At 48.8% G+C, this 27,641-nt stretch overlaps 4 protein-coding genes across 8 annotated transcripts in view; 2 read left to right on the top strand and 2 right to left on the bottom strand.

Moving 5' to 3' along the window:
- Positions 1 to 29: 29 nt before the first annotated feature.
- On the top strand, positions 30 to 3,913 carry CDC20 (cell division cycle 20). Its single transcript, XM_036256553.1, has 10 exons — positions 30 to 299; positions 414 to 562; positions 653 to 749; positions 933 to 1,061; positions 1,160 to 1,356; positions 1,451 to 1,545; positions 1,697 to 1,925; positions 2,079 to 2,204; positions 3,208 to 3,325; positions 3,699 to 3,913. The coding sequence occupies exons 1-10, from the start codon at positions 119 to 121 to the stop codon at positions 3,875 to 3,877; spliced, it is 1,500 nt and encodes a 499-aa protein (XP_036112446.1). The 5' UTR covers positions 30 to 118; the 3' UTR covers positions 3,878 to 3,913.
- A 203-nt stretch (positions 3,914 to 4,116) lies between these two features.
- ELOVL1 (ELOVL fatty acid elongase 1) lies at positions 4,117 to 9,037 on the bottom strand. 4 transcript variants are annotated; one of them, XM_036256554.1, is made up of 8 exons: positions 8,920 to 9,037; positions 6,180 to 6,239; positions 5,805 to 5,995; positions 5,555 to 5,635; positions 5,364 to 5,420; positions 5,171 to 5,276; positions 4,947 to 5,083; positions 4,117 to 4,825 (listed from the first exon to the last, which is right to left on the bottom strand). In XM_036256554.1, the coding sequence occupies exons 2-8, from the start codon at positions 6,223 to 6,225 to the stop codon at positions 4,604 to 4,606; spliced, it is 840 nt and encodes a 279-aa protein (XP_036112447.1). In that variant the 5' UTR covers positions 6,226 to 6,239; positions 8,920 to 9,037; the 3' UTR covers positions 4,117 to 4,603. The 4 variants fall into 4 exon arrangements, with proteins under 4 accessions (XP_036112447.1, XP_036112451.1, XP_036112450.1 ...); XM_036256558.1 differs by lacking the exon at positions 8,920 to 9,037 and adding an exon at positions 8,263 to 8,419; XM_036256557.1 differs by lacking the exon at positions 8,920 to 9,037 and adding an exon at positions 7,938 to 8,231.
- Positions 9,038 to 12,812: 3,775 nt separating this feature from the next.
- Positions 12,813 to 27,641, top strand: part of SZT2 (SZT2 subunit of KICSTOR complex) — a 73,610-nt gene continuing 58,781 nt past the window's right edge. Inside the window, exon 1 of the mRNA XM_036257520.1 lies at positions 12,813 to 12,883. Coding sequence (XP_036113413.1) covers positions 12,815 to 12,883 — 69 coding nt within the window. The 5' untranslated portion in view covers positions 12,813 to 12,814. The remainder of the gene's footprint in view (positions 12,884 to 27,641) is intronic.
- MED8 (mediator complex subunit 8) lies at positions 20,778 to 27,511 on the bottom strand. 2 transcript variants are annotated; one of them, XM_036257518.1, is made up of 8 exons: positions 27,475 to 27,511; positions 25,201 to 25,319; positions 24,380 to 24,524; positions 23,717 to 23,857; positions 23,443 to 23,524; positions 22,839 to 23,087; positions 21,980 to 22,040; positions 20,778 to 21,632 (listed from the first exon to the last, which is right to left on the bottom strand). In XM_036257518.1, exons 1-8 carry the CDS (start codon positions 27,478 to 27,480, stop codon positions 21,614 to 21,616), a joined length of 822 nt encoding a protein of 273 aa, XP_036113411.1. In that variant the 5' UTR covers positions 27,481 to 27,511; the 3' UTR covers positions 20,778 to 21,613. The 2 variants fall into 2 exon arrangements, with proteins under 2 accessions (XP_036113411.1, XP_036113412.1); XM_036257519.1 differs by lacking the exon at positions 20,778 to 21,632 and having other exon boundaries at positions 21,660 to 22,040.

Below are 27,641 nucleotides of genomic sequence, written 5' to 3'. Positions count from 1 at the left end.
TGGCCAGGCTGGCTCTGGCTGTGTGGCCGGCCTTTCCCGAGCACGGACGCCTCTCTTCTTCCAGGGCTCGGCGGACACCCACTCCAAGGACCCTTTGCCCTGCAGACACTGCGCTCCCATGGCGCACTTCGTGTTCGACAGTGACCTGCATTCGCTGCTGCAGCTGGACACACCCATCCCCAATGCACCCCCCGCGCGCTGGCAACGCAAAGCTAGGGAGACCTCGGGGCCGGCCCCCTCACCCATGCGGGCCGCCAATCGATCCCACAGCGCCGGCAGGACCCCGGGCCGAACTCCGGGTCAGGGGGATGCGGCGGGACTGGGGGAGGGAAAAGGAACTGCTAACGGCAGCCTATGTGCCCCTTCCCTTGGGAACCCGGTCAGACTGTTTGGCTTCTCTCTCTCCGCCACAGGCAAATCCAGCTCCAAGGTTCAGACCACTCCCAGCAAACCTGGCGGTGACCGCTATATCCCCCATCGCAGTACTTCCCAGATGGAGGTGGCCAGCTTCCTGCTGAGCAAGGAGAACCACCCCGAAAACAGCCAGACACCCACCAAAAAGGTATGTGTCCCAGAGGGACTTAAGGCAAGGGACCAGCTAAAGTCCCTTTGCACAATGCCATCCTGCCTCACCACCACCCCTACTTGCCAGGAACATCAGAAAGCCTGGGCTTTGAACCTGAACGGTTTTGATGTGGAGGAAGCCAAGATCCTTCGCCTCAGTGGAAAACCACAAAAAGTTCCAGAGGGTAAGACCTGAAGTTCATGGCTTTTGGAGGGAGGTGTCAGCCCATTCCCAGGGCTGAGGGGAGATGTCTGTCTGCTCTTCCCACTTAAGACTGAGTGGAGGAGAGTGCTCATCTGGCCTTCCAGGCTAGGGCCAGGGGGAGGCTTCAGTTCTCCCAGTGTCTGGACTCACTCTGTTGCCGCAGGTTACCAGAACAGACTGAAAGTACTCTATAGCCAGAAGGCTACACCTGGCTCCAGCAGGAAGACCTGCCGTTACATTCCCTCCCTGCCAGACCGGATCCTGGATGCCCCTGAAATTCGTAATGACTATTGTAAGTGCAGCCTGTTCCTTACTGGGTGGATGGAAAAAGAGGGCCTTGGGACCAGGCAAACAAGGAAGCTTATGTTCTTCCCTTTGCCCCTCTGGCAGACCTGAACCTAGTGGATTGGAGCTCAGCGAATGTACTGGCCGTGGCGTTGGACAACAGTGTGTACTTATGGAGTGCCAGCACTGGCGACATCCTGCAGCTGCTGCAGATGGAGCAGCCTGGGGACTATGTATCTTCTGTATCCTGGATCAAAGAGGGCAACTACCTGGCTGTGGGCACCAGCAGTGCTGAGGTTCAGGTGAGGGTTGTCCCTGTGTTGCAGCTCTATTGTTCCCCAGCTGGAGGATGTTATGCCAAGGCCCAGTCTCTGATTGTAGTGGTCCTCTCTCTAGCTATGGGATGTGCAACAACAGAAGCGGCTTCGGAATATGACCAGTCATTCTGCCCGAGTGAGCTCCCTATGTTGGAATAGCTATATCCTGTCCAGGTCAGTGCTTTTCTTGCTAGTCTATTGCAAAGTCAGGCTGGGATTTTTGCCCTCCCTCCCCAGACTGTACATCTCTGAAGTGAAGCAGCTTTTGCCTACTGGTGGCATTTGGCGCTGCCACAGAACCTGATTCCTTTCTTCCTTCTTGCAGTGGCTCACGCTCTGGCCACATCCACCACCATGATGTTCGGGTAGCAGAACACCATGTGGCCACACTGAGTGGTCATAGCCAGGAAGTGTGTGGGCTGCGCTGGGCCCCAGATGGACGACATTTGGCCAGTGGTGGCAATGACAACTTGGTCAATGTGTGGCCTAGTGCTCCTGGAGAGGGGGGCTGGGCTCCCCTGCAGACATTCACCCAGCATCAAGGCGCTGTCAAGGTGAGAGTGGGGTTGGGCTGGGGCCTCTGCAGACCCTCACCCAGAATCTGGGGATTATTATGAGGAGATGGGATGCTAGATTGGACTAGGTTAGTCTCGGACCCTCTATAGCTCCTGTGTAGTACTTGCTTACCCCACTTTGATCCCATTTAGGCTGTAGCTTGGTGTCCCTGGCAGTCCAATATCCTGGCAACTGGTGGGGGCACCAGTGATCGACACATTCGCATCTGGAACGTCTGCTCTGGAGCTTGTCTGAATGCTGTGGATGCCCACTCCCAGGTAGTCTTTTACGTGTTCTAGCTTCTCACTCCCTGATATGTTCTTACTCTTTATTTCTTCCTGGGTAACCATGTCTCCTTCAATGGCTGCACCAAGTCTGTATCCTGATGGTTTCCAAACTTCTAAGTCAACCCTTACTTAGGAGCTCCAGACCCATATTTCCAACACTGTGGCCTATCTCCTACCCCATGTCCTGTAGGTGGGGCCGATCGCATCAGTCATGTGTCCTGGCTGTACAGGGCCAGGAAGGTGAGGGTCAGAGTCCGGGAGGTCCCAAATTAAACTTGTTACTTCCCTTTGCCTCCCAAAAATGTGTTCCTTCTCCTCCTCTTATATTCTTTGAGAGGACAGAACCTACTCAGAAATCTGAAAAACTTGCTAAAATCTTTCATCTTGTTTACCTAGTCACCAAAATTTATCAGTTTTACCTCAAAATATCATTCACATGTGTTCCCTCTCCTGTCTCATCCTTCTTCCCAGCAGAGGCCCAGTGCACTGGTCTCGGCATTCTTAGCTCCTCCAGTCTGTCCTCCAGACTGTGGTCTGGGTGGTATGTTACTGTCCTCCTTACTCTGCAGTGACTCCCCATCACCTGCAGCACATAATCCAAACCCATTAGAATCTGAGGCCCTTGCTGGCGTCTCCCTGCAACTATCCCACTATTTCTCCTTCCATTCACCACCCTCCCCCCTAACCTTCATTCTAGATTTGGGCTTTTGAGCCAGAATTCAAATTCTGGCTCTGTCACCACTAACTAAACCTGCATGACTTCTGTCCCAGGGGCTTTCGCAAGTTCAGCAGCTTGCTGAATTCCTTCTGCTTGATTCCTCATCTGTAAAATGGATAACAATTATAACTTTCAAAAGGCTTTCGTTAGGACTATGGTCACTCAAGTCTGAGTCCGTAGCACCTGGCAGGCAGAGTGCCTACCACTAGAATGGACTTAGTTCTGATTTGAGGAGTGCTGGCTCTATGCTGTGCCTACACCGTCCCCTGTCCACAGGTGTGCTCCATCCTCTGGTCTTCCCACTACAAGGAACTCATCTCAGGCCATGGTTTTGCCCAGAACCAGCTGGTTATTTGGAAATACCCAACTATGGCCAAGGTGGCTGAGCTCAAAGGTAGGTGCTAAATGATAGAAGCTAGACACAAACTACATATTGTATGACTATATGAAATAACCAGAAGAGGCAAATACAGAGAGAGAAAACAGATTAATGGTTGCCAGGAGCTGGAGGAAGAGGGTAGTGAGTGACTTTCATTATGGAGTGATGAAATGTTCTGGAATTATAGTTGTGATGATTACACAACTCTAACTATACTAAAAATCAATTGTATAATTTAAAATATATTTTTTTGTATGTAAATGATCATTTCAATAAAGCTATTATAAAAAACAAAACCCAGAAAAGGTAGGTTGCCCTCGTAATTGAAGAGCTGTAGTATATGTCTACATTCATGTGCTGCTCTCACTTTTCCCTCCTCGTGCCCCAGGTCACACAGCCCGGGTCCTGAGTCTGGCCATGAGTCCAGATGGGGCCACGGTGGCATCAGCGGCAGCAGATGAGACCCTACGGATATGGCGCTGCTTTGAGCTGGACCCTGCGCGGCGGCGGGAGCGGGAGAAGGCTAGTGCAGCCAAAAGCAGCCTCATCCACCAAAGCATCCGTTGAGGACCAACTCATCATTTCATTTTTTTTTATTTTTATTTTTCTAATAAAGTCATGTCTCCCTCTTTCCTCCTTGCATGGCCTCTGTCCTAGTGGCTTTCCCAAGGGGCTCCTCTCCTCTGTTTGAGAGGTAGAAACGGCATCCTGTGGGAGCCTTGACCGCCCCTCCCGGTCGGAGGCAGGGCTAGCAGGCTTTGCACCCTACCTCCTCCATTTACATACATGTACACACACAGCCTCAGTGGTTTCCTCTGTCACTTTTAATGAAGACATGTGAGAGAGCAGACTCCACAGGCTGTATTCCCAGGCCTCCCACCCACTCTGACCTGTGGGATGGAAAGGAGGGAGCCTGGGTCCACAGTGACAGATTATTGCTGACCTCTTCAGTGTGAGGAAAAAGGCCACAAGACCCTGGTGGGGGCCAGCCCTGAGTGCTCCTCTCCCAAGTTTAAGGCAGGGAGGGGGAAGTTAGCGTCCAGCCCTTTCAGCCTCCAGCTCCGGAGTGGCAGAGGGCAATGAGGCCACGTCCCTGGGGCTGGCAGGAGAAGTGGGTGAGGAACGGAAGCTGTGGTCCCTGTGTACCAGCTGTGGGGAGGGGAAGGCTCGTCCCCTGCTCAGTCCTGACCACATAAGCCTTGGTCACAGGTGTAGTTGGAGAGGACAATGATGGATGCTGCCCAAGGTGCAGTCCTGAGGCACTTAGGTGGGCGCCTAGCAAGAGCATGTTTCTCAGTTGGCCTTGACTTTGGCAGTACCTGGAGCTCCATTTTGCTGAACTGCACGGGGCAGCCGTTTGCCTTTGGTGTAAGAATGATACCAAAAATTGGAGAAGAGCACGAAGAAGATGGTGCCGTACATCCAGATGAGGTGGATGATGACTGGGTACTGGTAGTTACAGTTGGGCATGAAGTAGTACTGGGAGATGTGCAGCGAGACCAGGACAAACTGGATCTAGGAGAGAGAGGCAAGCGTCAGAGGGAATACTGAGACTGGAGGGATAGCGTCAAAGGTGAGAGGTTGGATAAAGACTAGGAATGTTGGGATGGTTATAGGGCAGGTCCAGGCCCCTTACCAGCTGGATGGCTGTCATATGCTTTTTCCACCAAAGGTAGGGCTGAGCCACAGGACCAAGGGCAGACAACCCATAGTACAGGTACATGATGACATGCACAGAGGAGTTGATCATAGCGTGGAAAGAGCCCATTCCTCCTGTGAGTGAACAATGAACAGGATCAGGAGAGTTGAGCCTCTGATCTCCAACGCCTGCCCCTTTCCCCAGTGGCCTTTGCCACTCACCTGGGGCAATTCTTACTCCCCACCACCAGCTCCAGGGAAGCACTGAGTGGTGGAAAACATGGAGGAAGGTCACCTGTCCATCTTTTTTCCGGAGAATAAAGATCACCTGAGAGAAGAGTGGGGAAAGGAGTTTCAGAGCCAGGGCCTCTCCTTTCTCCCCGACCCCAAGTTCTCACGTTTCATATATTCTCACCGTGTCCATCAGCTCAATGAACTTGGAGAAGAGGAAGAGCCAGGCCACTCGAACCATCTGCAAGAAGTCAGGGCAGCCTTAGGACCCCCACACTGCTCCTAGAGCCTCCCCAAACTGGCCCATGAGCAGAGGTCACACCCAAATCGCTCCAAATCTCAGGTTGCTATGACTTGGCCCCCGCTCCTACTTACCCTCAGTGCCTCTGGGTTGTTGGAAAAGTCCACGGGATCACAGCGCCAGGTGTAGCTACTCAGCCAGCCAGACATCAGGAACTAGGATGGGGTGTGGATTAAACCACCAGAATTCCCCCCCACCCCATACCCTCCCATTTTCTGTTGAAGAAGTAGACCTGAGCCTCTCTGGAAAGGGGATGCATGCTCTGGCTCTAAGGCCTGCCCCCATCCAGCCAGGAATTAACGCCTAGGCACCCCAGGGTCCCACCTCATAGACGATGTAGAGGGAGAGTGCCACCAGTGAGAAGTTGTAGACAACCATGAAGCCACGTAGCTGGAAGGGCTTCCGATTGGCCATGATTCGAGGCCCAAGTGAGAGAACGAAGTACACATAAGTCAGGAGAATGGAGGTCATTAGCAAGGGGGACCCCATCAAAGGGTAGCCCAGGATCCGAGGATCTGTGAATAAGGATCAAAGGAGTCAGGAAGTGCCACAGGGTTCAAAGGGTCCCCATCAGGTGTACAGATATGAGGTCAGGTCACAAAGGGTCAAAGGGGTTCATAGGGACTTTCCATTAGGAGACAGCCCTAGATCCAGGGTCTCAGGGGAGGAGGGAGGAAGGGCAGGTAGACAGCATCTTACCTCCAAGCTTTGCCATCGACTGGTACAAGTTCACAACAGCCTCCATCCTGGCTAATGACTCTGGGGAGGTATGGAAGGCGGGTGTCAGCCAGGGATGACTGTCCACCCATCTCATCCCTGACCCACAGACAGCACACAGACCAGACTAGACAACTTTTTGCAACCTCTCATTGCAAAAAGGATATAACAGTGAGAGGAAGGAATTGCTGGGGACTAGGGGTAGGAGGAGGCAGTTTGGCGGGGGCATCTGCTTCCCACACATCCTGCCTGCCTGGGAAAGGCTGTTCCGCCCTTCCACCCCACACCTTCCTCCTCTATCTTCACTCTCTGCTCTTCTCTGGAGATTTTTACTTCGTGACCTCCCCTCTCCTCTTCCTCCACAAGAAAACTCTCAATTTCTCTCTCTTTCTAGAAAGTCTTACCTCTCCCTAACAGGGAATTCATCTCCATAATAAACTGCCTCTCCCTTCCTCACCAAAGTCTCTCACCTCTCCAGCTCCGGTCTTTCTTCTCTCCAGGGATCCTCCCCTTCGACCTCTCCTGGCTTATTTCAGGATGCTCATCTCCTGGAACCGTCCCTTCCAGGACTCTCACTAGCAATCCCTCCTGTCTTTTCCAGGACTCTCCTCTCTCTTCCCAGGGTTGATCTTCTCCCCTGCCAGGACTCCCACTTCCCAGCCCCTCCTGCCATTCTGCCCATCCTGTCCCTTCCCCATGGTCCCTTGGTCCCTTCTGGGATGCTCGCTTCCAATCCCTCCTGCCCCTTCCTCCTCTCCCCTGCTGGGACACTCCCTAGGGCTCTCCTCTGCCCTCCTGAGCTCTCACCTCCAGCCTCTCGGCTCCTCTCTGGTGCTCTCCTCTTGCCCTTCCTCTCTGGGAGCCTGGCTCTTTGAGACTCCTGCCCTGGCAGCTCCACCTGTCTGACTAGATCTGGCAGCAGCCCCGCCCTCCGCCCACCCCTGCTGCACTGCACATGGGGTGGAGGGTGGGTCCAGGCCACAGGTCAGTGCCTGGAGGAGCAGGACCCACGAAGATTGAGAAAGCCAAGTAAAGCTGGGACTCACCACCCACCCACCCATCCTAGAGCAACCAGATGGTCTAAGGTTCTTGGTTTTGAACCACAAACCTGCTGGGGGTCCAGCCCCAGCCCAAACCTTGGCCCAAAGAGAACCTCAGGAAACCCACACCCAGCATCTGCTAAGCCAGCCATAAACTCTCAGTTTGTCCTACTTCAGTATGGGCACAATCACCATTCTCTCCCAGGGAGGGGCAGGGAAGCCAGTGGCATGTGAGGAGGTGGGAGAGTGGGGGAGGTCTCAGGAATCTTCCCCTCCTTCAGGGAGGAGTCTAATGATCTAGGCCCTCACCCCTCAAGGCCTGAAGGAATGACGGGGGAGGGAGGAGGGCGCAGCAGGACACAAAAGCCAGACCCAGGGGGGCCAGGGATTCTGAGGCAGTCCCTGAAGAGCCCGGGCAGCAGATGCACTGAGAGCTAGCACTCCAGACCACCGAGTTCCTTCTATCCAGAGAGCAACCTGTGCAGGTACTAAGTGAAGAACACACCTTCTGACACATCCACCGAGGCTGCACACGCTCCCACATTCACTGGGCACACATCTCACAGATGCTTCCTCAACCTCCATGTCAACCCCCAACTGCCCAACCATGGTCAGGCCCAAGTCCTCCCGTACAAACACCATCTCACACACACCTGCCTCTCACACAGCTCTCACCAGAACCACCCAATGACCAACTCACCAATGGCTAGCACAGATGTGCATACACAGAGCCCACAACTCCTCCTGCTGGCAACAACTGCCTTCCTCTGACACACCACCCAAACAAGCCTCCATGGACACTGACATGCACAGTTTCTAATACTCAGACCTGCTCCAAACTACATTCACACATCCTCACTAGTGAACACACCCAAAACACTCACACATCCTCCTTCATAGTCCAGCATTACCAAAAGCAAATGCTTATGCTCACACATGTGTGAGTCACAGATAAATGTGGTCACATACATAAACTCATAAGGCCCACTTAGCAGGGAATGAATATAAAATCACCCACTACATACCTGCCCTCAGTCAAGCACACAGATCTCTTCACAGATGACAATAATCATTCATTCATTCATTCGTTCATTCATTCACAATCATATTTTGTTGGTTGTCTATTCTGTGGCAGGGCCTACCCGGGAGGTGTAGAATGTGCTCTAACACAGTTCCTTCCTGACCCACGTGAGTTTGCCAGCTTGTTATCTCTCTCAACCACCACACTTGCATGCACCCTGGAGGTCAGGAGTGGCTCAAGGCTTCTGGAAAGGACCTCTCTCCAAGCTTGAGAAGAATCTGGGTGTGTCCCGGGTGGGGAAACTCAGTCCAGTCTTTCCTTCCTTCCTTTCGGATGGATGGAAGGGAAAAGGGAACAGGCAGAGGAAGGGGGAGGGGAAGGGAGGAGGGGAAAGAGGGGAGGGGAGAAGGAGGGGACAAGAGGGAAGAGGGGTAAGACCAGGAGGTGGTGGAGGAAGGCCTAGGTTTTAGTAAATAGAGTCCATGGACAGGAGGGAGGTTGCTGGAGAGGCCCAACCCCAGAGAGCTGGGACCTCCCACTCACTCTCCCCAGGAACAGCCTCGCCCACAGCCTGGGCAGGGCAGGGCAGGGCTGGGCCGGACCAGCCAGGCAGGGGGCCTTGGGCACGTGGAGCGCCCGCCCAGGAAAGGTTCAGACTCACCAGTGGGGGGCCAGGCAGGCCGCAGTGGAGGGCTTGAAGGCAGCAGGGCTAGAGAGAAGTCCCCAGGGCCAGCCTGCCTGCCACTTCCTCATCTGCTGGGCCGACTTTCTGTCACCAGAGGGGGAGGGGGCGGGCCGGGTGGGGGGCGCCTGCTGATTGGGCCTCCGGCTGAGGCAGGAGGGGCCGTCCAGCCTCGACTGGGCTCGGCCCGCGAGGCGGGAGCAGGGGCGGGCCGCCCGATCCCGGGGCAGGAAGCACGCCCAGCCCCGACTCCCCACCCCTTCCCTCCGCATCTCTCAGCCCGCGGCTGTCAGGTGGCGCGGCCTGGCCTGGGCCGCCAGAGTTGCACCCTGCTTCTTCCTGACATTCATCCCCGGAATGGCTCATTCTGGGCGTCCTGGTGATCAATCCGCCAACACGACCAACACATCTTCTGTGTGTGGTAGGCAGGCCCACCCAGCTTAGGGCCCTGGGAAAAGTTCCATGGCCAGCCCGTCTCTCAAAGAGCCCCCCTCTAGAGAGGGTGAGACCTGAGAGGTGGGCCAGAGTAGCCAAGGAGGTCTCTGCAGGAAGCAGCAACTGGGCGCGGAAGCCTCTCCCAGGAGCCTATAAATCTGGATGAGCCTTAGCATTAGGAGTCACCGAGAGGATTTCCTGGCATAGAGGTGGGAAATACAAGTGGCTGGGGCACGGCAGCTCTGCCCTATACATGCCTGGTTGGGGGAGGTGTGGTCTGAAGTGCTGAGTATTAGACGTGCGTCCGAGTGAACCCTTGTTACATGCGCCGCACATGTGCGCTCTGTGTCTCCTGTTTAATATTCCGTACTTATTTAAGAAAGTACTAAGCTGCCCTGGCCGGTTTTGCTCAGCGGTTAGAGCATCAGCCCACAGACCAAAGGGTCTTGGGTTTGATTCCCCGTCAAGGGCACATACCTGGGTTGCAGGTTCGATCCCCAGCCTTGATCCCCAGCCCCCCGCCATGGTCGTGCCGGAGGCACAATGCTGGAGGCACAAAGCGTCTCTCTCACATAGATGTTTCTCTTTCTCCTTCTCCCCCCCCCCCCATGGAGAAATATTCTCAGGTGAGGATTAACAAAAAAAAAAAAAGAAAACACTAAGCTGTAATAAAGTATTTAATTTGCTTTTTATTTAAACACACACACGTGGCCTGGGGCAGGAACAGTGAGTGAATTGCTGGCTACACTGGCCTTCCTGGTAGTGAAAGGGAAAAAAGGTGAGAGAAGTTGGCTGTGGCTGAATGTAGTAGGTCTTGAAAGCCAAACAGGGCAGTTTGATTGTATTCTGGAAGCAGAGGAGAAACAGTGAAATTTTTTGAAGAGGCTACATAATCAGGCTTGTGTTATCACATATTTATTGACTACCTACCATCTGCAAGACTGTATTACGTGCCTGTGACACATCAGTGAATGAGGCAGAGCTGCCCCTGCATGGGGTTTACCATCTAGCTGATCACTTCACTCTAGCAGTATGAAAAGGGCATGGGAGGAAGACCACTGAGAGATACAGCCTGACCTAAGGAGGTCTGGAAATTGATGAGAATGAAGAGGCAGACTCTGGAGATTTCCCAGTCAGTTGTCTCTCCAGCTTTCCCTCTTCTACATGTTCATCTACTAGACTTCTTGGGGGTGAGGACTAGGTTTTAGTGAAGTGAAATCTTTATCTCCAGTAGTTCCTGGAATAGTACTTTGCGTATAATGATCCAATAACTGCTAATAGGATTGGATGGTGTTAATGTGGATAGAATAAGGAATTTAGAGGAGACGGTGGTTTGGGAGAAATAATATGTTTGTAAATGGTTGGATGTAGTTATATGGAAGTTCAGTCTTAGAGGAAAGAGGTCATAGCCAAAGTACACCTATGACCTAGCCCATTAATACCTACCCTTAACAGGAAATGGCAGAATTCAACTATTCAAAAGGCTCAAACCTCGCATTGTACACTAAGGCATAGCTGATCAGGCCCACAATCTCCCCTTCTACCTGTGCCATTCTCCTGGGTCACATCCTATGCTTTAAACATTCCCCAAGGATGTCAGCATCTTTCATATCCCCCACCCCTCCAAGCCTTGTCCCCTGGCTCAACACAAGATATAAGCAGCTCTCCCAGGAGTAAATCATTTCCTCCCCTCTTTCTCATAATTTTTCTGCAATGTAATTATCTGTATCCCTGCCTGCACATAAGTTCTTCTCAGAAGGGGCTAGGTTTTAGTCTGCTCTATCTCTAGCATGTGGTCCATCATCTGGCTCGTTTGACCCTCCATAATGTTTGTTGAGTGAATATTAGAGTGAATGAGACAATGTGAGAAAGGGAAGAAGGTTGAGGGACCCAGAGACAAGTGGGGAGGATAGTAAGAATTCAAAAGTTTTTCTACTTCCCTTGGAGTAGCAGTATTCATTGAGTCAATAAATATTTATTGAAAGCCTAATGTGGTCCAGGTATGCCATAGTGTCTTCAGAGTCAGACCTCATTCCAAAGGCCTAAGTTTAACTCTCCCAGTTATTACCTGTGTGACCTTCTGTAAGCTGCCGAGCTTCTAGAAAATGGAAATGACAATAGTACCTCTTTCATAGAATTGTTGTGAAAATTAAAGGAGATAATCCATGTGAAATGCTTTGCACTATTTCTGTCTGAACATTTAAAAGGCAAGGTGGGAGGTAATATATCAAGAAGGTATACATTGTATGTAGATTCATGAGCATTCATTTAGCAAATATTTCCTAAATGCTGCTTACTGTGTACACTCTATTCTGAGAGTGCTATTGAGAGGTTTCAGATTCAGTGTCCATCTAGAGATGAACTAGAGAAGAACAAAGCAGACAGTTATATTTGTATTTGTATTTTTATTTATTTTTTGTTAATCCTCACCTGAAGATGTTTTTCCATTGATTTTTAGATAGAGTGGAAGGGAGGGAGAGAGAGAAAGAGAGGGAAACATCAATGTGAGAGACACATCGATTGGTTGCCTCCCACACGACCCCAGCCGGGGCTGGGGATCAAACTTGCAACCCAAGCACATGCCCTTGACAGGGAATTGAACCCATAACCCTTTCGTCTGAAGGCTGATGCTCTAACTGCTGAACCAAACCGGCCAGGGCCAAAGCAGACCATTATAGATGACAAAACTGTCCCAGAAGCCAGTCATAGTGATGGGGAACTTCATCTATCCGTGTACTCATCTGGACCACATTGGCAAAAGACCATGGCAAGCCATCAATAAGTATTGATTGAGTACATGAATGAACATGCCCAAAGATTCACTTTGTTCAGTTCCTGTCCTAGTCCTGGGAAAAAGCATCTTCAAATATCTGCTAGAGATCACTTACCCCAAATCCTACCAAATGGCATCCCCATGGCTGTGGGGCTCCTCTAAAACACTCACAGTCTAGTGGAGAAGACAGACACATAAATGAACAATTCGAGTAGTTAGCATGTGTTGAGTATTCCCATAGAGATAAGTCCAGAGGGTTATGAAAGCGGGGGTGGGGGGCACTGTACCCCAAGGTGGGGGTTAGTTCTCGAAGGCTTCACAGAAATGACACCTAGGCTGAGCATTAAAGGATACTTTACAGAAGGCAGGGGAAGGCGTTGCAGGCAGAGGGAGCATGTGTGAAGGCACAGAAGCTGGAGATGTGGCGGGTTGGGAAGCTCTAAGTAGTCCGGTGTGGCTCCAGCTCAGAGGGCGTGGGGGTGAGGGCAGGAAGGCTTAGCAGAAGTCAGTTTATGAAGAAACCTGTATGCCACAGTTTGACTTTTGTTTATCTTTCTCAGCCCTGGATGCACACTAGAATCACCTGTGGAGCTTTTGAACTATCTGGCTCTCACCTCCAGATTGAGTCTAACAGTTGCTTTAATGGGAAGAGGCGTAAGTGTGTTTATGTGCTGTGTGGAAGGAAACCATAGGCTCCAGCATGCACCTCACAGACTGAGATGTGTGGGAAAGAGAGTAAGTCTTTCAATGGACTGGGAGGAAATGGAACCATTTGGGACCTACAGGAAAGCTAGGCAGAAGGCCTTGGAGGTCACAGTTCAGTGAAGGCTCCCCACACCAGGGGCAGGCTGATAATGGGAGAAACTGGAGGGGTCCAGGAACTCAGTCTTTTTTTTTTTAACTTTAAAAAAATTTTTGATTGTGCCCTGGCCGGTTTGGCTCAGTGGTTAGAACGTCGGCCTGCGGTCCAAAGAGACCAGGGTTCGGTACCCACTAAGGGCGCGTACCTCGGTTGCAGTTTGTCCCCGGCCCTGGTTGGTCGTGCGGGTGGCAGCCACTCGATGTGTACCTTTCACGTTGATCTCTCTCTCTCTCTCTCTCTCTCTCTCTCTCTCTCTCTCTCTCTCTCTCTCTCTCTCTCGTCCTCTCTTTCCTTCCCACTCTACCTGAACAAAAAATGGAAAAATGTCCTCGGATGAGGATAAAAAAAAAATTTTTTTTTTAATTGATTTGAGCAGTGGGGGGAGAGAGAAATATCAGTCTGTTGTTCCACTTGTTTATGCATCCATTGGTGATTCTTGCATGTGCCCTGACCAGAGATCAAACCTGCAACCTTGGCATATCAGGGACAACGCTCTAACCAATTGAGCTACTCAGCCAGGGCCAGGAACTCACAATCTTGATAAGGATGAAGGTCCAGTGTTGCAGAGAAAGAATACCTGGTCTGAGAACTAAAATACCCCCTCTTTTCTGACAGAAAGTGAGGTGACAATTTCCCCTGGGTCCCATCCCGTCTGACTCCCTCCTCACTCACCACTAAGGGACCCTTCTCCATCCTCTCTCCCCAAAAGACATGGATTTACTTTCCCCATGGGTTTAGTCTGAAAATCATCATCTGTATAAACTCTAACAATCTATTGCCATCATTATTTTAGGCTTTATTTGTTTGAGGGGAAACATTAAATGAAAGTGGGATCAAAGAAACAGGAATGGTAATAAAAAGTACAGTATGCCTGTATGCAAGTGATGAGCAGGTGGAGCAGTGGAAAGAACAGAGTATGAGAGAGGGGGATGGGGGTGGGGTGTTGTCTGAGAACAATTGAAACTAAGGGTCTAGGCTGAGGGACAACAGGAGTGGCAGGCAGAGATGGAAGCAGCCTCCTAGGGGCTGTGTCAAGCTTCTCCATCCCATCCTGTAAAGGACAAAGGGCACTTTTTTACACAGCACTCAATAGGAGTTTAGGGGAGTGTTGAGTCTGTGAGGACAAGGGAGTGAAGATTAGGGTGAAGAGTTGTCAGTTAATCATTCTACATGTCCCTGGGCCTTAGCCAACCAGAAAGTATCCACTGCCTAATGCTGGGACCTTGGCTGAAGGAACTGCAGCTTGAAAGACATCTGGCTGGCAGAGGGAAAGACTATTTGCAAATATTCATTCATCATACCATCCGGAATTTGGGGTTTGCCTGGACTCTTGAGTAGTCAGGGGCAAGAGTGGGTAGCCAGTGCCATGGGTATCATAGAGTGTTCGCTGGACTGAACTAAAGAAATGTAGGTAGCAGGAAGAGGGCTGTGATAAAACCTCCAGGATGAGCTCTGACAAAAGAGGAAGCTTTTGGGTAGGGGACAATCCAAGGGAGGTTATTAAAATGGAAGAGAGTTAGCAAGATCTGGAAGATGTGTGAGAAGGGCCAAAAGGAGAAAAAAGAAAAGGTAGCTTACAACTCATTATTTTCTCTGGCAAGCATGGGGCCAGTTGCTTTCTATGTGATCTAATGGTTCGGTCCTGTAAGGTACTATTATCTCTGCTTACCAGATGAAAAGAACGAAATCAGAAAGGGTGAAGGATCTTCTCAAGGTCACATAGCAAGTAAGGTGGAAGCAAATAGATGTTCTAGGCTGAGGAAAAAGTGTGGATGAAGGGATGGATGGAATAAAGCACAGGACAGGTGTAGGAATTGCAAGTGATTCCATGTGGCTAAAGGATAAGATGAATGAAAGGCCTACATGTGATAGGTTACAAAGTAGGTTGGCCCCATATCATAAAGTGTTTTGAATGAAAGAATTAGGAGTTTCATTTGTATTGGGGGTGTCCCTGAAGATTTTTAACAAAGGAGTTGGTATGATCCCCGCTGTTCTTCACAAAAATAAGCCAGATGACAGTAAGCTATATTATCAAGAGGAAAAAGAGGAAGGGAGTCCAACCGAGAGAACAGCTCAGAGGCACAGATGTGACACAATGAAGGCCTGATCTAGAGCAATCAGAGTGAGAAGGAAGAAGAGAGGATAGAACAGAGAGAGGACCCAGAATTGACAGCAATGTTAGCTGATAACCCAGGTGAAGCAGGATGGAGGAAATGAATGCAGTCTGGGACATTCTGAGCTCAAGGTAAGATAGCACATTCAGCAGGCAATCTGAAACATAGTACTGTAAGTTTAGGAGAAAGGACGGGGCTTAAGAAAAACCCCAAGGACTCTCTGCAGAGATGAAATGATACAAAATGGACCATGGGAGCTCTCATTTGGGTTGTATTCAGACACTTTCCCACCCTCCTGCTTTCATTTCCTTTAAGGAATTCCTGCCTGACCCCACTGGCTTGTTCATGGTGTCTCCCCCTTCTTTTGACCCAAGCTCCTAATTACCTAGTATCTAGGCAAGAACAATCCAAGTTCTTCCACGAGGTGAACTATACCGCTGTAGAGTGGGAAAATGCAGAAACAGGGAACATGACATTGGAGCCCTGAGCCCCCCTAGAACCAGTCACCCTTCCACTCCATATATGCATAACCAAAATACAATTGGGTCCTCTTTTTTGTTTTTGGTTAAGCTAGTTTAATTGCAATGTGTTGCAATCAAAACAGTTTAATATGCCATTCAATAAAAGTGAGATTGCTCAGGAAAGTAGAGGAAGAGGGGAATAGTAGTCAGTGCTGATGATATGCCTACAAGGCCTAGCATGCCTTTCAAAGAAGCTTGGACTTGATCCTGTAGTAAATTAAGGTTAAATTTAATTTTAAACGTGCTCAGTTGAAGGTACCCTTTGAGGTTGGTGCTATAATCCCATTTTACAGAGGTGGAAACTGAGGTTCGTGGAAGTGAAGTAACTTGCCTAGGGCCACACAATACGGAAGTGTCCTGGTCAGTATTTAAACTTGTAAATAAATAAACTGCAACGATATTTAGGTACTGTAATGGAGGTGTGTAGAGGATACAGGAGAGGTATGATTTAAGAGTGGTCCATTGTACAGGGGAAGAGATAGTACTTGAACTGTAAGGATCAATTGTTCAGTAGGTGAACAGGGGACTTGGAGCAGGAAAAAGAGAGGGCAGACATTCCAAGTAGAGGGCAAAGCATGTGTAAGCCATTGAGGTGTGAGACAGCACCTGACCCCCAGGTATTTCCTTATGACTATAGCCGAGAGCACTTATAGTTTAGTGGCAAGAACAGTGGGGTGTGCCATAACAAAACAAGGCCTGAAGGATGGGTGGTGAATGTAAAGGGAAGAGAGGCATGTGTGGAGCTCTGGTTGTGATACCCATTGCATTATAAACAGCCACCCATGAAGGCCTGAGCCCAGACTAAATAAGTAAGGACAATAAGGAGAGAACAGATCATAGCTGCAAAGACGGTTCTATGTGTGATGAAGGCCCTGTTTAGGGACAGAATGTAGTCAGTCAGTGGAACTGAGTCTGTACCTGGTTTGGGGGAAGAGATATAATACAGGAAGGATGAAATAGAACATTTCAGGTAAGGGAGCTTGCCATTTGGTCTCAAATCAAAATGATGCAATTTAAGCCCTGGCCGGTTTGGCTCAGCGGTTAGAGCGTCGGCCTGCGGTCCTGAGAGATCCGGGTTCGGTTCCCGCTAAGGGCGCGTACCTCGGTTGCAGTTTGTCCCCGGCCCTGGTCGGTTGTGCGGGTGGCAGCCACTCGATGTGTTCCTTTCACATCGATGTTTCTCTCTCTCTCTCTGTTCCTCTCTCTCCCTCCCACTCTACCTGAACAAAAAGTGGAAAAATGTCCTCGGGTGAGGATAAAAAAAAAATGATGCAATTTAAGAGCCCAAACTGGGCTCTAATGGAAGAGTATAAGTGACGACTAAGTGGGAGGAAGAAAATTCACAAAACTAGTTTTGAAAACGTCTTATCACATCATGAAAGTCAGTGCCTGCTTTGTGCTAGCAGCTAAGAAGACATTTTGGAGAATGAAATGGGCATAAAAGGTGTTTCCTCAGGCCAAGATCCTGAAATGTGTGCACAGACAAGCTGCAGAGGGAAGAAAATTTCTTGCTCAGAGATACTGGTCAATCACTGATTTAAGCAACAATTACTGAGAATAGAGTTCTAGATACCATCTTGAGAATGGGTAATATTTACTGAGCTTCTACTATTGTCAGGCACTGTTCTAAGCACTCTGTATGTATTGATCTATTTAATCTTCACAGCAAACCTATGAAATAGCCACTATTATTATCATCCCCACACATAAAAACAAAACAAAACAGAGGCACAGAGAAGTAAATTAACTTGCCCAAAACCACACTAGTAAGTGGCACAACCAAATGCGACACTACAGATGCTGTAGTATACAACACACATTATCTTGCTAAAGATCACACAACTCTCAGGTGGCAACACTGGGAGTCAAACCCTAAAGTTTAGCATGCTTGAACTTGGGAGACAATCAAGGGCAGCAAGAGCTAGTTAGTATGTATAAGGTACAAATGTGATCTTATTTGGTGGGTGTGGCACTAAGTTGACAGACTCGGTTGTTGGAAAGCTTCACAGAGGAGTGACTTGTTGAGCTGAATTTTGAAGGACTGAGGCAAAGGGATGTAGAGGGACCAGGGGGAATAAAGAAATGGAGGCTGAAAAGAGTCTGTTACTTTCAGGAAACTTCAAGCAGTTTGTACATTTTGGGAATAGAGCGGGTGGCAGGACAATATAGAAAATAAGTCAGGGAGTTAGATCACACAAAATCTTATTTGCTTTTCTAGGAAATTTGAGCTGTTGCCAAACTTTTCCAGTGAAGTAAATGTAATGGCAATAAATAAATAAATAAATAAATATCCCCAGGGAATCCTGGTGAAGCCCTTCAGACTAGCCATGTGCCTCACAATGTCTCGGTAAACAGACTGCATATACAACAGTGGTCCCAGAAGATTATAACAAAGCTGAAAAATTCCTTTCGCCTAGTGATGTGGTACCATCGTAACGTCATAGCGCAAGGCATTACTCACATGTTTGGGGTGATGCTAGTGTCCAGTGTTTGTGAAGTCTACAGTCATTACAGCGGTGCCCTTGGCCTTCTCATTCACTCGCCACTCACTCACTGACTCACTCAGAGCAAATCCCTGCAAACTCTATTCATTGTTAACTGCCCTATACAGGTGAACCATTTTTTATCTAATAGTTTTATTGTAACTTTTGTATGTTTAGATATACAAATACTTACCATTGTTACAATTACAATTACCTACCACATTTAGTACAGTAACATGTTGTATGGGTTTGTAGCTATACAGGTGGCAAATCCTTTCCAAATGTTAGCCCCTCTGTGTTCAAGGCTATCAGGCCAGAGCCACATCAAGCCTTCCAGTTAGGCATGGCCCTGGCCCTACTTCTGGCCTATTTCTAAACTTCAATAGGTTACCCTCCCAAATCTGAAACAGATGGAAGAAAATGTACATCCCTTAGTAGTTTCTCTAGACAGTACTCAGGGGTTGACCCAGGGTGGGCGTTTGGAAGGATTCAGCCTCCGTTCTGCCTGGTGCTGGGATCAGCTCATACGGCTTCTGTGTCCACAGGGCACAGAGAACACATTGTCCATGGGAGGATTATTCTGTATAAGAAGCTCATACAAAGGGAGAGGTTGTTTCCAGCTGCCTGGGGGAGGTGAGAAGGGGGTGGGAAAAGGGACCAGCCTTGCACTAGGGCATTCCTACAGAGTTCAGTTTCTTCGCTCCGGGAGCAGGACAGGCGGTGGGCACAACCCCTCCAGCTCAGTCCTAATGCCGGGACACCTTATGGAGTTGGAAGGAGCACTTAGCTATGGGCCTATCTATCTTGGCTGTTTCCAAAGAAAGTACAAGGTTAACTGAAGTAAGCTAGTTAGGTAAGACAACAATAAACACCAGAAGGGGAAGAAAATGGGGTGACTGGGGCAAAGAACAAAAGAGAGGTTCAACAATGAGGCAATTTCAATCTTAGGACAGAGCTGGAGGAGAGGTCCTAGGCAATGCGTGTCACACAGACATTGATTCAGTAAGCTCCCACCTTCAGCAGGATGAACTCCATGCTGTAGTAAGATCTCTAGATTTCACAGCTGTTGTCCTTTCTCCATTCTAGACATAAACCTGGAAGACAATCTCCTTCTTCAGGGGCCCCAAGAATAGGAGAAAGCAGAGCAGTCAGAAGCTGAGGAATATCACCAGAGTAGGGCAACAGAGCCATCTTTGGCAAATCCTAAATTTGAGCAAGCAAATCATGTCCTCTTCTTCAAAGGAAACTCCATATGTATTCCCTGCTGAGGGAACAAGTGTTAGGAGTGGAAGATACATACTCTCCACCGAGGCAGTTACTGGGTTGTATGGGCCCCAAAGTTGGTGATGCTACAAACGTGTGTGTGTTCCAGAGGATTTGGGGGTGGGGGTGGGCTTGGAAATGAGAGCATGTGCTTTCAAAGTTTAGAATATAAAGATGTGAATGCCTCCAGAATAGAGTTATTTGCTCACAGACACAAGATATAGGTCGGGTCCTGCAAATGTTCCTGTTAGGGCAGGAGGATATTTCTATTCTTGGAGGACAAGGAATTCATTTCAAATAGTGTGGTGGGAATGAAACCATAGACAACAAAGAAATGTGGGTTTGGTGCCTTTCAGCAGGAAGAAATCTTTTGGTGGAATAAAGGACAGCAGTTGCCAAAAGATGCTCCATGGATTTTATTTTATTTATTTAATCCTCACCCGAGGACATTTTTCCATTTTTTGTTCAGGTGGGGGCGGGGGGGGAGAGAGAGACACACACATTGACGTGAAAGGGACACATTGAGTGGCTGCCATCTGCACGACCAACCAGGCCCGGGGACAAACTGCAACCGAGGTACATGCTCTTAGTGGGAACTGAACCCGGGACTTTCTGGACTGCAGGCCGACACTCTAACCGCTGAGTCAAACTGGCCAGGGCCCTCCATGGATTTTAGAGAAGCCTAGCATAAACCCTATGCAATATGACAGTTAGCGTTGATGTCACCAGGAGGAAGGGAAGGGATAAGAAGATGAAGAACGTCTGAGTGAGCTGACAGAGCAGTAAGGCAGAACTGCTAAAGTGGGAGAAAGGTCTGGCATTGCCTCAGAGCCGATGACAGGACTCCCTGTACTGCTGTGTTATATGGTTAGTATACTTTGTGGATACCATTTCTTATCTTTTGTTGTTGTTAGTCCTCACCTGAGATATTTTTCCATTGATTTTTGGAGAAAGTAGAAGGGAGGGAGGGAGACAGATACATCGATGTGAGAGAGACACATTGATTGGTTGTGTTCCACATGACCCCGACATGGGCCAGGGATCAAACCTGCAACCCAGGTATGTGCCCTTGACTGGAATTGAACCTGCAACCCTTTGGCCCAAGGGCTGACTCTCTAACCACTGAGAAAAACTGGCCAGGGCCCATTTCTTGTCTTGATAGAACAGGAATGAATGTGACTTCTGGGACCAGTTTTCCAGTCCTTTGCTGCCACAGCCTGGCAATATTCTGCCTGGCACCAAACAAATGCCAAAGTACTAGCATGTGAATGAAAGAGAACAGAAAAAAGGCAGCTGGAAGGCCGTCCTCATATCTCAGGACTTTTTAGATCAAAGCTAATCATAGATAAAACTTTTTAGGGAGAACAAATTAGAATTATCTTGCAGCAATCTTGAAAGTCTCTGATCCCTTTATAGCTCTCTCAGAAATTGTTGTCAGATAAACCTGACACAATGACCATCAAAATTTTAAAAACTATTCAGAGAAACCCTTTGGTCCACTTATGCTGACTCAATCCCTGCCCTTACCCTCAAAGGAACAAGAAAGGCAGCTTAGACTGGAGACCCAAACTCACTCTGCTGTTTAGCTTTAAAACAGCAGGCAAAGGTACTGGTGGCTGCCCCCTCTCACCATCGATATGGCTCTTACTTGAGGCACAGGCTCACGGGACTGGAGGAAAGCCATCCCGGCTAGAGTCTGGGAATTAGGCATATAATGATAACCGAACCCTGATGAAAGACGACGTGAAGTTCCCTTCTAACTCAAAAGTAAGAAAAATGAGTCTGGGGAAGAAGGGACTTTTTCATGTGCTAAGAAAAACCCTTTCTTACACAGTCCTGCTTGGTAGAGCCACTTTCTAAGGAAGCCCCCACCTAGTGGGCCTTCAACATCTTCCTTCATGTGGGCAGGGTAAGATAAAGGACAGGAGACTTTGCGACTATTTCCCAGGTAAGAGCTGAATTGGCTTCTGAGAAGATGGAGAGCAGAGTAGGCCCAAGCTTTACCAGATGTTCGGGTAGACAGTTCATCCCAGCCTAGAAGCCTCATTGCCTTGGTTGGAGAGATGGCCCGATGGAGCTTGGGCAGACAGTGTGCCTCTATGGACACAGAGGCTGCATCAGTTTCTAGCAGCACAGAATAAGCACAGGTCTCAAGCAGAAGAGTGGTCTATGATCTTGTGTTCACCTGTTCACTACTGACATGAAGCAGTGTCAGATCTGAGTCAGTTCTGGATCAAGGAACTGAGGAGGGCAATAGGGAGAAGTGGCTGTAGAAACTATCATTTATTGAATACCAATGATTTCATATACTGAGCTAAGTATTTTACATTCATTTTCTCATTTTAATCCTCACAACAACCCTATGAGGTAGGTATTATAACCGTTTACAAATAAGAAAACAGGCTCAGAAAAATTAGGTCACTTGCCCAAGGTCATAGGGCTAGTCAGTGGTGGAGCTGGGATTTGTCTGTTGCTGAAAGCCCATGTTCTTTTATTGTACTCATCTAGGTCAACTTTGGGCAAAAGGTAATTTCACTGCCCGGCTCTTCAAAGAGCATCTGGGAATGGATGTTGCTGGCCACACTCACCGCTGGTAGGGATGCATTGAAGCTGACTTGATGTTGGTTTTTATTCCACTTGGCATTTTCCCTAAAAAGAACATGAAGAAAGACGCCCGAAGCATGGTAAGATTTTTATAAGTCAGAAATGCGGTCTCTCAGGTTTCCTTCTGCCACCCCCTCTATCATCTCAGAACCTCTGTGGCATCTGACCCTGGATGGCAAAGCTCAGGGGTGTGGTTCCTCAACCAGCTCTCTCCCTGAAGGTGTCTAGGAGGAAAGGACTGATATGAGTGGGAAGAATGGGAGGGGTCAGATTCCTGCTCACCTACTCCTAGAAAAGCTAGCTAATCCTGTGTGACCCCCATTTAATGTCACAGCTAAAATAATATGTTCTCTCTTATTTTAATCACCCCTTTTCTCAGACCACTTGGAGGAAAAGATCTCTTCTAGTTACCTGCATCTGAACTCCTCCAGGCTGAATAGAGAGACAGGAACACATGTAGCACCAGGAAACTTGCCTGCCTATCATTTCCCAACTCACTTACCAAATGGTTTTAATTAAGGTTTGACCATCGGTTTCTCTTAAGTAAAATCCCTAACAACACATCTAATATCCAGAGTAAATGGAACAGAAGGGTAGTTGAGATGGAGGCCTGAGATGGAGGTTAGAGGTGAGAGCAGTTTCTGCTTTTCAAAGTTATTCTTCATTCTCTGATGTTTGTTAGTCTCGAATGAGATTTTTACTCCTAAGAATTATTTTCTGGGTTACAGTCCAGTAAAATACGAGAAAATCTCCAGCTCTGGGGATGCTGGAGGCTCAGATAATTTAGTTTATTCTCACTTTCCTGCTCAAGGTCTGTCACCATGTCAATCCCTGCCACCTTACCTGGTTGACCTGCTTGGGCAATTTGCACCCCACTAAGCATTGACTGCTGCTGGCTTGGAGCACCTGTCATCTGGACCTGCTGTAATCCTGAGGCTCCTGCAAGGATTGTTCCAGTTCCTGGCTGGCCTGGCTGGCCAGGTCCACTGCTGCCTGAAGGTCTCCAATTAGACAGCCCTTTTCCAAAGGCAACAGCTGCCACCAAGGCATTGGTGTCTGTAGGGTTAAAGGTCTGCTTGTTTGGCCGGAGACCTGAAGAAAAAGGTGAGTGAAGACCATGAGGTATACCTCTGATTACAAGTAGGAAGACTAGTAATGAGTATCAGGGCTTAGAGTTCTGACTTCAGAAGTATCTAGACTCCCTGATAGCCCAGAGGAAGAGCCAGAGGACCCCACAACTACCTCAGAATTCTCCCTTTTCATTTTGCTCATTTCCTCTATCTGCTCCAGGGCTGGACTTAAGCACAAAAGGCTAACAGAATGGATGTATACCCTTCTTAAGCAGCTCATTCTTACATCCTCACTTTGCTACTACCAAAATCACCATTCCTGTAAAAGTGATCTTATCCCTCTTTCCTTCTCCATTTTGCCACCGATCCCACCATACCTCCACTCTCTGATTCTCGTTCCTCTTTGCTGATTTTCTCCAGAAGGTTTGAGCACATTTTATTCAAGCTTTGGATCTGCTTCTGTAACACACAAATTGGTACAGAAATTAGGGCAAGCAAGAAATGAATGTGGGGAAGTTGCTTTCTTGTGCTCTTTTAGGGGCAATTTATATGCAATCGACTGTGCATCTCTACCAGACAGCAATGGTAAAGCCTAGCTTCTCATGATGGGACTTGGGGAATGGGGGCAGCAGGGCAGTGCATCAGTCCAACCTGAGCTGCATCAGCACCAATGCGGGCAGCATCTGTTGTCAGTTGCTTCTCTTGCTCTTCAACCTCAGGGTCAGGCTTGGTTCTCAAATGGTCAGGGACCACTTCATGGCTGAAAACAGGTACTCGTCCTTCAGTCTGCCTCTGTAAAACATAGATTTTATTAATCATCCTATGCATTCCAAGAAGATTCCATCTGGCCTGATATACAGTTCCTGCCACAGGCAAACAGTGCATTGTCAGGGAAAATATAGCCTAAGACTTTAATGTTTAGCTTCCTAGGACACTATACCCCTCACTCCATCCTTCATTTCGGTCTCCTCACACCCTTATCTCTACCAGACATGGGCAACTCTCTGCTACATTTTCATCAAAGACTAAAATATATAAAGTCATATATATATATATATATATATATATATATTTTGCTCTAGATGGGTGTTGGATGAGAAAGGTCTTTGCCTTGGTGACATGGTCTTCAGGTTTACTTAGGATTAGCTCCCCAACTCTAGAAGGACAAAGGGCAAGGCCTCTAAAATGCAGCCCTCACTATTTATTGCCACACACTACTCCACAATCAGAACTTCTAGAATAACCAACCAACAACCGTGCTCTAGGTCCTTATTTAAGAACTTAATTTCCCAAGTTGTGTCCTGCTTTTCTTACCATGAGATCTTCATCACGGTCTGGGGACAACACCAGAGGGATAATGACCTGGTTACGGAACAGTGGTGTCTTTTCATGCTTCAAGACCTTGTTCAGAGTGTTCAACTGTCCAGAGAGCAAGGCAAAGCTGTCTAGAACAGAGGGCCTGGTGGTGATAAGAAGGTGTCAGAATGTTTCCAGTAAAGTAGCCTCAAAGGGGTCCTTCAGATTAGGAATCCCAGACTCACCCCCAAAAGACTCACAGCCCTATGGTTGGACTGGGTGGGAACCAGAGTAGCTTATATGGATTGTGAGGTTAGGAAAGAGGGATACACTTTCAGTTTCTGACACAGATGGAGAAAAAAGTTAGTTCAATATTGGAATGGGGTGAGGAACAGTGGCAAAATAGGAACCATGGCTACACTGTTATCACTAAAAATTCAGAAACTGAGTAAAAACCTCCTTTTTGGTCTGGAGATAGGAACTATACTTCCAGAGTAGGTTCGACTTAAAAGACTCACTAATATCTATGGTAAAAGATCCAATATCACCTTTGTATTCCTACTGTGGTGGGAGGATCTCTTTCCAGAGAAGTCCAAGGGTGAGAATCAAAAGCTAGGAAGAACCTTGGTTGGGAAACTGGGCATTTCTCCACTTCCTTGCCATGGAGGCCCTAAAATACACTTCATTTGCTAAATGCTGGGAAAACTAGCTTTTAACAAATCATAAGATGTTTGTAAACTGGTAAGTGGTTATATCACTGGAGGTGTCCTATTCACCAGGAGGCCTGCCCCCCCACCCCACCCATGAAGCCCTCCCCAAATTACCCTGGCCACCCTTACCAGGTCAACCGGTCATACTCGTTCTCCAACTTGTAAATGAAACTCCCCAGTGAGTTCTTCAGATCAGCCACTTGACTCAGCAGTGCATCTAATGATGCCTCAAGCTGCTTCTCCTCCCTCTGTACCAATAGGAACAGGATGGTTACCCAGATGAGTGTGAGTATGACATACAAAGGAAGGCCAAAAAGCCAGGATGACAGTGTGCAACACTATTAAGTAACAAAGGACCTCGTTGGCATAGGAGAGTCGGGTTGTTTTCTATCTTTGGTATTTGGGTTACAGACAGCATCAACCCTTAGACCTTTCAACCTGTTCACCTGACGTCAATTCCTCCTACCAACTGATTCCTTTCTCCATTACCTCCTAATCCATGCCTGGTTTTTTCTCTATATTAGGTACACTCTATTCTCTCTCATTGAGAAATTTTCTCCAGACATAATGTTTGGATTTATTATCTTTTGTGGACCTCTGCAGCATATTTACTCCTCTGTCCTAGAACTTGTCTTGTGAGCCGGGCTGGTTTTGTCAATGGCACATGGTCTCTGAGAAACCTACCTACACATGAAGATTTCTCGGAACACTGACTGGCCTGGCACCACTACCACCGCACCCCTGCCCCAACTCTTCACTTGCCCTCAGCATTTGATGTTCCAACCTCCTCCTTGCTGAATTAATCTGCACTTGTTTTATCTCTGTGCCAATATTCCTGTGCCCCTTTCATAGGCTTAGTCAACCTATAAATGTTTACTGACAGACTACCAGGTGCAAGAAACTAGATGACAAGTGAAAAACAACAACAAAAAATGCACATGTCCTGCCCTGGCCGGTTTGGCTCAGTGGTTAGAGTGTCAGCCTGCGGTCCAGAGAGACCCGGGTTCGATTCCAGCCAAGGGCACGTGCCCCGGTTGCGGTTCCTCCCCAGCCCTGGTTGGGTCGTGTGGGTGGCAACCATTGGATGTGTCACTTTCACGTCTATGTTTCTCTCTCTCTCTCTCTCCCTCCCCCTCTATCTGAACAAAAAATGGAAAACCGTCCTTGGGTGAGGATTTAAAAAAAAAAAAAATGCACATGTCCTAAGCACCAAACAACTGTAAATGCTGGGGGGCCTGCAAAGCAGTTTCTTTCCATCTATTGCCTCCAGTTTTACTTCATATCTTCATCCTTAACAACTATACGGCACAGGGTGGGAAACGTCTTGCAAACTTGCTAATGTGCAGGGCAGGAGCCTTGATCCTGGGTTCCACCCACGGCCTCAGATTATAATTAGCTTTAGCTTTTGGCCACTGGGGTCCCACAATTTCTTCATCCCTCAGCTTCTCTCCCAATTACAAATCCCCTATTATTTCTGCATCTAACAACATCCATCGACAGCCGAGTCCAACAGCCGAGCCCCAGGCCTGGGCCAATGCACCCCTTCCTCCCTCCCTCCCTCCCTCCTTTGTTATCCTCACCCGAGGGCATTTTTCCATTTTTTCTTCAGGTAGAGTGGGAGGGAGTGGGAGAGAGAGAGAGAGAAACATCGACGTGAAAGGGACACATCGAGTGGCTGCCACCCACACGAACGACCAACCAGGGCCGGGGACAAACTGCAACCGAGGTACATGCCCTTAGCGGGAACCGAACCCGGGTCTCTCTGGACCGCAGGCCGACGCTCTAACCGCTGAGCCAAACCGGCCAGGGCTCTTTCTTTCTTTTTTTTAATCCTCACCGGAGGATACTGTTATATTTATCTTCGGACAGAGTGGGAGGGAGGGAGAGGGAGAGAAGGAGAGAGGGAGAAAGAGAGATATCGACGCGAGAGAGACACATCCACGGGCTGGATCCCACACGACCCCAACCCGGGCTGGGGAGGAACCGCAACCGGGGCACGTGCCCTTGGCTGGAATCGAACCCGGGACTCCCTGGTCCACGGGCCCACGCTCCAACCGCTGAGCCAAACCGGCCAGGGCAACCCGCCACTTTCTTGAGCCGTCTTCCTTAGAATGCATCTCAGCCTTCCCAAATTATAATCTGATCCTTTCCACAACCCTTGTGAGCCCTGTCACAGTGCGCTTCCTCCCTCCGGATTTAGCCGTAGTCTGTCTCCAGTCAACCAGGCTCCCACTTCACCTCATCTCCGCCTTTCCTCTCCAGGAGGCCTCGCCCCTCCACCCCAGAGCCGCGTGCTCTGCCCCCTCCTCTCAGCCCAGCTCCCCATCGTCTCCTCTGTCCGCCTATTCTCGGTCCGGTTACCCAAAGCTAACTGGCAATCAATAGCCCCAACCCGCTACTCACCTGCATAGCGGCAGCAGTGTCCGCGGCAACGACCTCCTCTTCCGGTTTCCAAGTCAGCGAGTCACGCTGAGAGGGCTTCTTCCACCAATCAGAGAGCTCATGACTCGTCCCGCCCACTCACTTCCTGTTCCTGCCAGGTGCGAGGTAGCCGGGTCAGGGGTCACAAG

The sequence above is a fragment of the Molossus molossus genome, unplaced genomic scaffold (assembly GCF_014108415.1).
Source record: "Molossus molossus isolate mMolMol1 unplaced genomic scaffold, mMolMol1.p scaffold_m16_p_12, whole genome shotgun sequence".
NCBI lineage: Eukaryota > Metazoa > Chordata > Mammalia > Chiroptera > Molossidae > Molossus > Molossus molossus.
This window is presented reverse-complemented; position numbering and strand designations above follow the sequence as displayed.

What these genes read in the sequence shown, in the direction of transcription:
- CDC20 (XM_036256553.1), top strand. Translation starts at nt 119, where the DNA reads ATGGCGCACTTCGTGTTCGACAGTGACCTGCATTCGCTGCTGCAGCTG. An exon ending in AATAGCTATATCCTGTCCAG is followed by an intron (nt 1,546 to 1,696) that starts GTCAGTGCTTTT and finishes TCCTTCTTGCAG; the next exon opens with TGGCTCACGCTCTGGCCACA. An exon ending in CTGTGGATGCCCACTCCCAG is followed by an intron (nt 2,205 to 3,207) that starts GTAGTCTTTTAC and finishes CCCTGTCCACAG; the next exon opens with GTGTGCTCCATCCTCTGGTC.
- ELOVL1 (XM_036256554.1), bottom strand. Translation starts at nt 6,225, where the DNA reads ATGGAGGCTGTTGTGAACTTGTACCAGTCGATGGCAAAGCTTGGAG. An exon ending in GTCGATGGCAAAGCTTGGAG is followed by an intron (nt 5,996 to 6,179) that starts GTAAGATGCTGT and finishes CCTTATTCACAG; the next exon opens with ATCCTCGGATCCTGGGCTAC. An exon ending in GGGAGTAAGAATTGCCCCAG is followed by an intron (nt 5,084 to 5,170) that starts GTGAGTGGCAAA and finishes GTTCACTCACAG; the next exon opens with GAGGAATGGGCTCTTTCCAC.
- MED8 (XM_036257518.1), bottom strand. An exon ending in ACCGTGATGAAGATCTCATG is followed by an intron (nt 23,858 to 24,379) that starts GTAAGAAAAGCA and finishes TATGTTTTACAG; the next exon opens with AGGCAGACTGAAGGACGAGT. An exon ending in TGCCCAAGCAGGTCAACCAG is followed by an intron (nt 22,041 to 22,838) that starts GTAAGGTGGCAG and finishes TGTTCTTTTTAG; the next exon opens with GGAAAATGCCAAGTGGAATA.